The 13,311-nt window shown below is 35.8% G+C and overlaps 1 protein-coding gene and 1 long non-coding RNA gene across 2 annotated transcripts; one reads left to right on the forward strand and one right to left on the reverse strand.

The window, feature by feature from the left end:
* Nucleotides 1–631: 631 nt before the first annotated feature.
* Nucleotides 632–7,205, forward strand: LOC126760197 (uncharacterized). Its single transcript, XR_007667156.1, has 3 exons — nucleotides 632–1,002; nucleotides 6,676–6,778; nucleotides 6,863–7,205. It is a non-coding gene; the product is annotated as an uncharacterized LOC126760197 (long non-coding RNA).
* LOC126760158 (HEAT repeat-containing protein 6) lies at nucleotides 1,945–5,437 on the reverse strand. Its single transcript, XM_050475606.1, has one exon. The coding sequence runs from the start codon at nucleotides 5,123–5,125 to the stop codon at nucleotides 1,997–1,999; it is 3,129 nt and encodes a 1,042-aa protein (XP_050331563.1). The 5' UTR covers nucleotides 5,126–5,437; the 3' UTR covers nucleotides 1,945–1,996.
* Nucleotides 7,206–13,311: the final 6,106 nt, after the last annotated feature.

The raw sequence follows: 13,311 nt of genomic DNA on the forward strand, positions 1-13,311 counted from the left end.
AAATCAAGAAACTTCGGCTCAAGCATAGCTGAGAAGACAACAACAAGCAGAGCGACAGCGTCACTGCAGACAACTAGAAGAGCGACAGAAACACCAGAACAATCGCAGGCGAGAAGAATTTATAATGCAGACATGCACACCACGCACCGCCGAAATTTCATGCGTAAAGATTGGGCTGTGTTTAATGGTACTGGGTTTCAAAATGATCCTTCAATTGAATTTCATAATCATCCATTGATTGTTATTGACTCAATGAATAAAAAATGTCAGTACTGCGATGCTTTTAAATGGAAAGATGAAACTGCTTAAATGTGCTGTTCCGGTGGTAAAGTTTCACTTCCATTACTTAGTGAACCAAAAGAGCCATTGAAAACTTTATTATTAAATGTTACAGATGAGTCAAAGCAATTTTTAAGTGATTTCCGTCAAACCCAAATAATCAAGCTTATGGTCGACAGTTTAAAAACTCCGCCTGAAAACGAATATGAGAGTGCACCTTCATAATGACGTGTATTCAGGACTTTACGCAGAAATGTTGTTGGAAATTGGTGATTGTTGTTTAGATGTTGACGCTGAAGGCTACATATTATTGTCAAGACAATTTTGTAATTTAGTAGAAAGTGATGTGGATCTCATTGCTAATGTTTTTCCGGAATTGCAACAAAACTTGTGTAGTGATCAGTGGTTGTGTGCAAGAGCAATATTAGCACCAAGAAATTAAATTGTTAATAGGATCAACACTGACATTTAAAAGAGGTTCAAAGAGAAATGAAGGAATATTTGTAAATGGATACAATTATAGATACGAAACTATGTATTTCATATTCAGTGGAGTTTTTAAATTCACTATCGGGTGTACCGTCACATAAACTTCAATTGAAACTAAATGTACCAGTAACGCTTATGCGAAATCTAGATGCTCCTGGCTATGTAATGGAACAAAGTTTCGGATAACAAAATTGGGACAGAACATACTTGGTGCTACTATTTTAACAGTTGTCGGTAAGGGATATAGTGTTATTATACCTCGGACACCAATTATTCCCATTGACCTTCTATTCCAATTTAAAAGGGTTCAGTTTCCCGTCAAGCTTAGCTTTGCTGTTACTATAAGCAAGGCACAAGGACAAACATTACAGGTAGCAGGAGTGCATTTAGAAAACCCATGTTTCTCTCATGGTCAACTTTATGTAGCCCGTTCACGTGTATCTAATGCCCGAAACTTACATATATTTGCACCCGACGGGAAAACTTATAACATTGTCTACATAAATATCCTAGATTAATACTTTATTTATATTTTATTTTATTTTTTTAAATTGTTAGAATTCAGAATTATTTATTTTTGTTACGGTGAAATATATTTTAACATTTGTTGTTGCATTTCAATACTCATATTTTAAGGTGTTAAAACTTCATTGTCTGTAGTAATTTTTAAAAATTGTTGATCTCAGCCAAGCAATAACATTTAGTTGACTCATTTCTAATATTATACCCTTACCCTTTATCTCTCATATTTATTAAATGGCGGGCGAACCCGCGGGTAAAAAGCTAGTATATAAATAAAACATCATTAGTGTCTACTTTATGATTTTATTCAGTTAAATACCGAATGTAGATTTTTTTAATGCTGCATTATGTAACAGTTAGTATGCCATTGAATGTTCTCGATATCATTTTTATTTAGAGTATGTTACATCGTATTCGAAATATGCACCAAACGCAAAATAGTTTTGTAAATATTACTTTTGTATGCCAATGTAATTTATAAATTCGCGAATAATCTAGAAAATGTATTTGTAGAAAACTGTAACCATTGTTATTTTTAGCAACGGATATTTAGACAGGAAAACCCATATTTAATGATTGCTTTCATGAATGGCCACCGAAAATATTAATATACTTACGTTGCAAATTAAATTCCTTTGTAGAATGGACAATTAATTTCAACTTAATGAATGAGTAGTATTAATTTATTCGGATAGTATCAATACAATTAATAGCTTGTCGGTATAGCATCCATTACAAGCAAAATAGCATTTTTTTGTTCCATACTCAACTCTGAAGGTGATTTCAATAAATCATTTAGGTGTGTCGAGCAAGATAGTAAAGGGGCAGCTTTCCCCGGTAACAATCGTCTTAATACTCTCATCCAAGTATTTTTTACGATTTCTAATTTGTTGAATAGTACACGAGAGAGTATAATAATATCTTGTAAATTTGCTAATTTTATAATGTGACAAATTAAAAAGCACATTTGCTCTTGTAATTGATCTCTATGATTATATTCGTAAAAATTTATTAAATTATTAGATTGTTCAATAGCTTCTAATAAAGCGCTCCAAATATTTGAGTAGTGCTCTCCAAAGTACTCCCGTTCCTTTATATGTATTAAAGCAGCCGTTGCATTTATTTTTACTTTATAATTCGGGTGATTATAAATGACATGACAAAGAGCAGAAAAAAGCGGCAATTGCCATGTTAAATCCTTGTATCTACTTGAATACTGAAATATTCTTTCATTTTGCAGAACTTTTCCCACGGCATAGCATGAATTCCATTTGACTTTGGCCGTCCCAGAAGAGCGAATACCATCAATTAGTTTACTAATTGCACTTTTTATCACAGTTCTATCGGAGATATGATGAAAATGCTTTTCCGTTAGTAAACGCAATAAATTACCCAAAGTTCGAACTGCATTACACCGAACTTTATCACAATCGTTGCATGCTTCAGTTGAATACTGAATTAATCTCCACAATATTTCGTCCGAAATTTTCTCAGCTGTGTTATCGGATATATTTTCTAACAAAGCATCGCTAATATTTCCCATAGACCAAATTACTTTGATACGTACAGTCATATTTCCTTCCCCTGCTAATCGTAAAATCAATTCGGCAGTGTTCTCAATAAAGACAAAATTCATGTGCATTGTAGGAAAAGTGACGAAGACAGACAATGCCCTAACAACAGTCGCTCGAACTAAAACATCCTCTGAAGAATCACAGCTTAAACCAGATAAAAAACTTAGTAAATTAATTCGAATAGGCTCTGATAAATTTTCGAAAATAATAGCGCCAATATTCGATATAGCGTCACATAAGGCAATTTTTACTGCAGTGGATTCCTTTTCTATACTCATTTGATGTGTAATAATCGGAAACATGCAAGTCCAGAAGCACTTAAAAGAGCATATATTATCGTTGTTACAGTTGTTTTGTAAAAACAAATTCATTTGATAAACACAAGCCTCCATACATTTTGATCCACACAAACGAACTTCCAGCTGTCCATCATGTATGCTATCCCTCAGGACAAATGTTAATTTTTCCAAATTATCTTTTAAAAAGAACTCGAAATGAATGGCCATTGCAGTCAAAATGTGTAGACTTTTAATTCGTAAAGTGCAAGGCGTTTTTATTTTTCTACAAATCGTATTGTCTTGTACGAGATTCATTTCTAAATTTGAAATGATTTTCAAAATTAACCACGACGCTTCGAAATTATATTTGTCAGTTCTTTCTTTTCCTCGGTCAAAACAGTTTTCCTTATTGACGTTTTCCGTGAACCCAATACTAGGAAAGTTTTCATTCGACGAAGAAGTTGGGATGCACTCCTTAGACATACCCAATGCTTCAGCAATTTCCGAAGGCATTTCGGTATCCATTAATAAAACTTCTAACACTGATAATGCAGAAATTTGAATTGTATAATCGTTGTGGTGCACTAGGTTTTTAACTGTATTAATAATGTTGGCCACTATTTCACATTCAAGTTTAGCGAAAGGTGCTATTTCTGCTAAAGCTGCTAAACATTTTAATGCTTGTGTTAAAACATTTAAACACTTCTCACTGTGGATAATATCTATTAATGCTTTATATGTGGTTATAATTGATAAACCGAGCATATGCGAAAATGGTAGGAAAGCCGACGATCTGTCTTTAAATTCCGCTTGGCTATATAAAGGCTTCAAGTTTAAAAGAACTTCAGCACACACATTTAGAGCTGCACTACGACACTTGGAATTGACCTCGGCTTGGCAAACAAAAATAATACCTTTACGAGCACATACATTGTCGACACCGTCGTATGGAAATATAGATTGCCAATATGTATAAAGAACATGTCTTTTAATTGATCTGGTGATTTGGCCAAATAATATAATAGATGCTAAACGTATTCTTGAGCTAATTTCATTTTGAAGAACATCACATTGTGTTTTTTCCATATTGTTTATCATTGCCATTTCTGAATCAAGCTCTCCGAATCCATTGTTCGCAGTCTCAAGTATCGTATTAACACTTTCCTTCGGTTTTAGTCCTCGATGCCTTTTTTTTGATTGTTTCCCTCCAAATTTGTGATGAATGATAGGTTCAACTATTTCTTGTTCATCTGATGCGTTATTAAGGTAATGGGACGGCTTAATTAATTCTGGACAAATGATGGATACACTTTTTATATTAAGACCATATTCTATGAATCCTAAAGATATTCCCATTAGTTCAGATATATTCAGCTCTATATCCTGTTTACAAAAAGATGCATATTTATTCAGTAAGATTAAACAATAAAGTGTTATATTGGGGTTTTGTAATGAATTGATATTTAATGAATAGTGCATACGAATTAAAAGCGTCAATACAAATCCACAAGACTGTTTTTGTTCTTCAGTGATGAGATCTATTTTTAAATCATTAAATATAGCATTTAAGCATTCCAATACAGATAGCACATACAAATCATTCTTAATTTTATCCCCTAGAATCCGTTCATATATGGGAGATTGCGGACAAAATAAATTTTTGAACAACCAACTGCGATATTTGGTATTATATTTGATGATCTTTGATATTACTCGAATGGCACAAAACTCCGCATATTCATTTTTCCAATATATTTCACACAGCCAATTAAAAAAACGTTCTAAACGATGATCGTTTTCATCCATATTTTCGGGAAGTGCAATATGTAAAAGTTCTCCAAGGCATTCTCCAATCAGCTTATCTTCAATGTCCATTGTAGACATCATTTCTAGGATACTCAAGATTCTATCATAAAACGTTTCATGTTGTATTTGAAACATTTTAAAATCGCTCAGTAATTTTAATATAGTATTGGATTCCATGGCGTTATTTCATGTTATTTAAATAGTATGCAAAATATTGTGAAGTTTCAAAAGACCTCAAAAATGTTTATCTTTTTACGCACTACACGAAATCAACTATGAACAACTATTTCTCAGAGAATAAAAATAATAATTGATACGAAATCGATTATACTGAACTCGATATTTCATTTTAATATTAAATGCCAAAAAGTACGTTCACACTTTCAAGTAAACTACATAATTTACGTTAAAACAACTTATTAGTTAAGTGATATTAGGGGGATTCTCTTGTTTAGCAAAGCCCTTGCACGGTACACGTATTGCACGAAATTTAGAATTTTCCAATTTTTATTTTCATGCAATGTCACCTTAAGAAGTAATTGCAATCCTGTGCCACTTGCCATTTTATATAAAAACATATTTTGCTGTTAAATTATTGAGGATTTTAAGTTTTAAATAGATTTTATATTTTTACTTATTATAAAGATTTGATACAGTTTTTGGCTGGGATTTAGAATAGCATCCCCGGATTTCGGGGATAAAATGGGTATAACTGAAAAGGTGACGTTCTCCAGATCACAAAAATATATATATGTGTATATATAGTTGCCGCTGACTTATAGTTTTAAAGATATTTGCATTTAAAATTAAAAAATAGACAACTTTTAAATTGATAATTTGTATATTGTGAATAACTTTTTCAATTATATTATGCATTTTACACTTAGTAACACTTCACTATAACGTTTCTGTATATTAATTTTTTTAATATTTATTGAATATAAAGCTTTATTTTAATTATTTTGTTCTAGTTAAATTCACTGCATTTATACAATAAGAATAGGGTTGCATACTAGCAAATAAATGGTATTGCCATATCTGCCTAGTTGTCAACAAAAGAAAATAAGCAAAAACTTTATACTTTATATAAAATAAATAAAATAAAGCTTTATATTCAATAAATATTAAAAAAAAATAATATACAGAAACGTTATAGTGAAGTGTTACTAAGTGAAAAATGCATAATATAATTGAAAAAGTTATTCATAATATACAAACTATCAATTTAAAAGTTGTCTATTTTTTAATTTTAAATGCAAATATCCTTAAAACTATAAATCAGCGACAACTATACATATATTTTTTCGTGATCTGGTGAGGTGACGACCTTTCCAGTGATACCCATTTTATCCCCGAAATCCGGGGATGCTATTCTAAATTTTACCCCAGTTTTTTGTTAAGAATGAATGCATAAGGAGCGCCAATTCACAATAGTCATTCTCAATAAATTGACCAGCTGTTTGGTTCATATATCACTAGATTCTGCAATATATATTGGCAATATACTTATGTATGTTATACTCTTTTTTAATTGACTACAATCTTTTTAGCAGATGGAAACCTATAAAACATATAGTACGTACCATACAAGACGGGAGTAACCAAATCACAAATAAAAGTTTCTTCTTTTATATTAATACATATCAAAATGTAACTTTTTGTCTTGAAATAGAAAACTTTATAGTAAGAGTAGCAACATTCATCATACGAAATTTTTGAATATGTAGGAATGAGATGCACATATTGACAATGATCCGTTATAAACTGCCGCCATTGAAACGCCATTCGAAGAAAAATTTGAGGCATCGTAAAAGATTTGAAGAGCGTTAGGTAAGTGGCAAAGTGATTAACAGTATCATTATTATTGATTGTGGCTTTATGTATTTGGTGTTATTGAATTGTTTATAATTGCAGATAGAAGTTCTGATATATGCAGTTATATAAAATGTGTATCGCTTAGCCAATAACAATGCATTGGAAGTGCCTTTGCCAGAATACGATCCAAAAGCACCATGGTTGCAACATTATGTTAACTCAAGAATGATAGAAACAAGATTGCGTAATGACGAGTTCAAAATTTGTTCGTTCTGCGCATCTACGTCACGGTTGACCAACGTAAAATCAACTGATTTTCATTTCCTTGTTTTTCTTTGCAATAAGAATCAATTTTGTATTGCAGGCATACAAAAACATGAATATCATCAAAAGTTAACATCAATATAAGTGAACATTAATAAAAGTGAATATTTATAGTGAACATTTACCTACATATTCATTTCATTGCATTTTCGTTGTATTATTTAATTTTGTCTCTTTGCTGTGTTTTTTTCAACTATATACATTTACGCAAATAAAAATATTGAATATTTTGTGATCAACTATCAATTTATTGTCTTAGTTAGTTTTCTTTTTTTTGCAGTACATATTTTCAATTAAGTTTTTAGCTCTGAAAAACAATTATTTTACTTTGGTGCTACAATTTACAAAATTACTGAAATCTAAGTGCTTCTGGACGTAATTTGTACATATATGCAAATCAGTACCGTTTAAGTCGTCAAATACTGCTTGCTAGGCTCTCATATGCTCCATCAACATATCTGTTGGTTTTGAGAGTCCTCCTTCAGATAGGTGATCCACCCAAGTATAAGATGAACAATTTTCTGAATTGGCATAAATTTCGGGGTTGTCTTTACGAAGTTTGGGGCAGATGTACCCTGCCAAATAGTCAAGCCCGGCGTTGTTGAGAATCTTCAAGTCGTCATTTTTTTCAATTGGGTCAGCGAAATTTAGATCAACTGACACACGTTGAAAAATATTACCTGCAAAAATATAATAAACATACATACTTCTTCTTCTTCATTGGCGTAGACACCGCTTACGCGATTATAGCCGAGTTAACAACAGCGCGCCAGTCGTTTCTTCTTTTCGCTACGTGGCGCCAATTGGATATCCCAAGCGAAGCCAGGTCCTTCTCCACTTGGTCCTTCCAACGGAGGTCTTCCTCTTCCTCTGCTTCCCCCGGCGGGTACTGCGTCGAATACTTTCAGAGCTGGAGTGTTTTCGTCCATTCGGACAACATGACCTAGCCAGCGTAGCCGCTGTCTTTTAATTCGCTGAACTATGTCGATGTCGTCGTATATCTCGTACAGCTCATCGTTCCATTGAAAGCAATATTCGCCGTGGCTAACGCGCAAAGGACCATAAATCTTTTGCAGAACTTTTCTCTCGAAAACTCGCAACGTCGACTCATCCGTTGTTGACATCGTCCAAGACTCTGTACCATATAGCAGGACGGGAATTATGAGTGACTTATAGAGTTTGGTTTTTGTTTGTCGAGAGAGGACTTTGCTTCTCAACTGCCCACTCAGTCCGAAGTAACACCTGTTGGCAAGAGTTATTCTGCGTTGGATTTCTAGGCTGACATTTTTGGTGGTGTTTACGCTGGTTCCAAGATAGACGAAATTATCTACAACTTGACGTGAGTGCCAAGTCGGGAGCGCGACGACTGTTTGTTTGATGACAGGAGATATTTCGTATTGCCCTCGTTTCATTTATTTTGCTTCCTTGTCCAGCCTGGAGAAAGCAGAACTAACGGCGCGGGTGTTGAGGCCGATGATATCAATATCATCGGCATACGCCAGCAGCTGTACACTCTTATAGAAGATGGTACCTTCTCTATTTAGTTCTGCGGCTCGAACTATTTTCTCCAAAAGCAGGTTGAAAAAGTCGCACGATAGGGAATCACCTTGTCCGAAACCTCGCTTGGTATCGAACGGCTCGCGTATAAACGCGTATAAATAAATGGAATAAATTGTTAGTTAAGATTATTATTACAATTAGGATAAGAAACAGTGGTAAAAACTTTGTTTGTATGTAAGTACATATTTGCATTATTGTTAACATCAATACATTTTTATATAAGAATGTTTTCTGTAGGTTTAGGTTTATAATACTATATACGTTTAATATTTTGATAATTACCTGTTAGAAATTAGTAATTCCCATCCAAATCTGGGGTGTTGTTCAACCTTTCCTTCATCTGTAATCGGTCCTTCGTTGTGACCAAGTATATAGGAACGCAGCCTATACTTGAGCTCCTTCCTGTCAGGGTAATCGCGAAGACCGCCTTTTAACCTGATTACGCCAAGCAAATTTTCTAAAACGTCCTTGTTTAAACGGGGCTCCATCCTTTTCTGCCGTTCATTAGCTTCTGCAGGAGTTAATCTGGTTAACGTGAGAAAAGCGGTAGGTAGCACCTTCGTTAGACTCCGCGAACTTAAACCTGCAAGAGAGTTTGGTTATAAAAGTAAAATTATTGTAATCAAAATGCTATAATTACCCATTTCAAACTGCAAATTTCTTCCGAAGGCTTCTGGCGCGAAGTGCACAGAAATGAATCCACTGTTTTAGTACTGTTTAAAGGAAATGGAAAAATCTTCTTTCGTAGCACTATTTTTAACAGACGCTGCGCAACTCATTTTAAAAAATATAAAATTTCACAATTAATACTACACGCGAAAATACAATTCGAATTCACATTCAAAAGCGCGGGCGAATACTAAGTCAACCGTGACGTCAGCAAGAACAGCTGACTGAAAACAAACATGCGCATTGCGTAATCTCTTTCTCTATCATTCTTGATGTTAAATGTTCATTTAATGGCCATGTATAAACAAAGAACAGTTTTTCCAATCACTTCAATCCAGAACAAAAATTGTATCGCAAAATGTTGGGTGAACAATTTGACTAACAAATGGACCAACTTTTTGTACAGTATTTGCGGACAAGTAGCTGCTGTAGTGTAATGTTTCAGAAAATTGTTTAACATATATTCAAGTGTTTGCCTTTAGTTTACGAACGCGGAGGCTTTTAAGACATTCATGGGTATGAATGGTACAAATAGTCATGGCATTGTGACGAGTCCGTTGGCGGAATGGGTGTAAAATGTGAACGATTTACCAATGCCTGAAGATAAGACAAAACTTGACGAATATATTGGTGAAATTTACAATGATGTGGGAGAATGTATGTTAACAACAATTAGTTAATATTTGAATTTCATATTATTATTTCACACGTATATATATGTGTAAGCGATGGCAACTCTGTTGCCCAACAAGTGTCAAATGAAATGAAGCAGGTGGCAGCAACCAAAGGGACACAATCAAAAAGCAAACGTCAGCGAGTGAACAACGTAAAATAGCGAGTACGCAGTGTTTGAGAACGTTTTATAAAAAATGCAATTAGCGACGACTGGCACGCGAGATCAGTTGTTGCAACGTCTTAACGCATATGAGGAGTCCGACTAGGTGGACATCCAAGAAATCAACGTTACGGAGGAGTCATCCGAGATATCAACGGTGGCACAACTGCAGCAGGAGATGCAGCAGTTACGTGAAATGATAGTACAGCTATTACAAGCACAAAATAACGGCACTGGTACAGCCAGCACGCAAGAGGTTCAAACGGTACAAAACGCAGCTAGAAACGATAGCACAGTCGCAGTAAACGGCGGCGCAGGCGTTCAAAGTGATGCCACTGACGCTATTTCATCGAACGACGACAGCACGGTGGCAACTAACAACAACGTTACAACACGCATTCAAAGCAACGGAATTATTTCTGCGAACGGGAATATTCAACGAACGGGAATATGCGACACGCGTTAGTAAAAGAAATTGCAAATACCCTGCCGGAATTTGATCCAACGAATAACGCAATCATTACGGTAGAGCAATTTATTGACAGAGTCGATCGAGTAGTTGAAGCATATAGATGGGACGAGAAATTCTTATTGTTGGCTATTTATACACGACTAAGAGGAGTTGCACGTATGTGGTTGGATGCATCACCCACATTACACACAACTTGGGAAAATTTTGCTAATGCGTTACGACACGAATTTGGTTCAGACCGAGACGAGGCGGAAATTCATTTCGTGATGGCCAATGCAACGAGGAAGCCAAAAGAAATCATAAAAGAATATTGTTTTCGAGTGGTGGCCCTAGGTAAACGTTACAAACTGAGTGAGGCAGCCATTATACGCTATGCAAGAGCTGTATTAAAACATAGGGAACTCCTACAAAGCATTTCAGCAATGAAGTTTACAACAATGAAACAGATGAGAGACGCCATCGAGGATTATTTCATTAATCGCGGAGAGCTAAGTGAGCCACAAGTATATCAAACAAGCAAGCGATACAACAATAACGAAAAACATACTGAGTCAACGAAACAAAATGATGAATTTAAAGCACAATTGAAATGCTACAATTGCAACGCACCTGGAAATTTCTCCAACAAATGTCCATTGCCGCAGAAACGACATCACTGTACAACGTGTAACAAAGTTCATCCAAACGGAGCAAATTGTGGAAAGACGACAGTAGCGTTACGACGACTTGGTGCAACCAACCTTGACGAATGGTTGTACGTACGTTCACGGAGGCTATTACCATAGATATCGCCACCGACGGCAAGCCTACTTCGCTGATGACGAGTTACTAGAACAAGACGTTTTAATAGGTCAAGATGTTATCATCAATGCAAACATTACGCTGTAAGTTGAAAATGGTCGAACAATATTCGGAAGCAGACGAGCAGTACAGACGACGGTAATAACTGAGAGCAATTTTTAAAAACTAATGTCCAATTTCAGCATTGAAGCAGAACGAAATAAGATGCAAAGTCTTCTGGCAAGCTAAATTTTCCAGTCCCGAATATTGAAGAACGGCTACATGAAGCAAAACGTTTCCTATACTTTTCGTCACTCGATTTGAATAGTGGCTAATATCAGATCGAAATGGCACCCGATAGTCGGAAATACACTGCTTTTATCAAAACGGACGGCCTATATGAATTCAAACGCATGCCGTTTGATCTAAAGAATGCACCAGCTGTGTTTAATAGACTCATGGCAGAAATCCAAAGACGAGTGGAGACGGGCGACATGCTGCATTATATGGATAACTCCTAATTGGCAGCAATTCTTTCGTCGAAATGTATACAAAGCTTTTTCGTATATTCCAAGTACTACGCACCTGTAGACTCACATTGAACGTTTACAAATGTGAGTTGTTCACGCAAACAATAACATTTTTGGGACATCAGCTAACTCCTGAAGGTAACCGGGCAACGTCAAAACCAACGCTATCGTAAAATTTCCACAGCCGGGAAATGTCACTGAGTACGCAAATTCTTAGGTCCGAAAATTCGTCGCTGGTTATTCCATTATTTCTGAGCCGTTACGCAAATTGCTACGCAACGACACCGCATTCACATGGAGACAACGAACTCAAGACCGCATTATCATCGAAACCAACCATGGTCAGCTACCGCATCGAAGCCGAACACGAACTACATACAGACCCAAGCTCTATCAAACGTTTTGTTGCAAGTCGAGAAGGGAGAACTGCACCCGATCTCATACTTTAGTCGCTCCACTACAGAAAACGAAAAACGTTTCCATAGCTATGAACTCGAAGCATTAGCGACTGTGGAATCATTGGAAAGATTCAAATACTACGTATACAGAAAGAAGATCAAAGTTATCACCGATTGCAACGCTTTACGAACAACGATGGAGAAACGAGAGCTCATACCACACATTGCCCGATGGTGGTTAAGAATCCAAGAATTCGACATTGAAATTCAACATCGACCAGGAGCTCGTATGGCCCATGTCGATGCGTTGAGCCGTGCACCTTACGAAGAGGCACACGAAGTAGATACCGCTGATCTCAAAATCTCCAAGATAATTATCGACAAGGCAGATTGGTTGTTTAGTGTTCAGCTACAAGACGAGAAAATAAGAAACATCGTTAACGAAATACAGAATGAGGTGAAACCAGAATATCCCGTCTACGTTGTTGAACTGGGACGCTTATATCGAAAATACGACAACAGACTACTATGGGTTGTTCCGAAGCAGTTAAGTTTCCAAATACTCCACGAATGTCACGATAAGGCAGGTCATATGGGCGTTGACAAAACAATAAAACGAATTCTCAATCTCTTCTGCTTTCCTCGAATGCGCAATTACGTAAAGAGCTACATCAACTCATGTGTGGGTTGTGCTTTAAATAAAACCCCTGGCGGACGACAGGAGGGTCGATATCACTACGACATCGTTAAACCAATACCGTTTACGACAATACACATTGATCATTTGGGTCCGTTCCCAAAAAGTCCAAAACGCAACGAGCATGTATTGGTAATTGAAGATTCATTTACCAAATTCACAATCCTACGAGCAGTCAAGAGTACCGCAACAAACCATGTAATCCCGGTATTGCTAGAGATTACTTGCTATCTGGGAATGCCTGAACGTATCATATCCGACCGAGGAACGGCGTTCACTTCAA

Source organism: Bactrocera neohumeralis, chromosome 5 (assembly GCF_024586455.1).
Source record: "Bactrocera neohumeralis isolate Rockhampton chromosome 5, APGP_CSIRO_Bneo_wtdbg2-racon-allhic-juicebox.fasta_v2, whole genome shotgun sequence".
Classification (NCBI taxonomy): domain Eukaryota; kingdom Metazoa; phylum Arthropoda; class Insecta; order Diptera; family Tephritidae; genus Bactrocera; species Bactrocera neohumeralis.

Coding starts and splice junctions, on each gene's coding strand:
- LOC126760158 (XM_050475606.1), bottom strand. CDS start 5,125: ATGGAATCCAATACTATATTAAAATTACTGAGCGATTTTAAAATGTTT.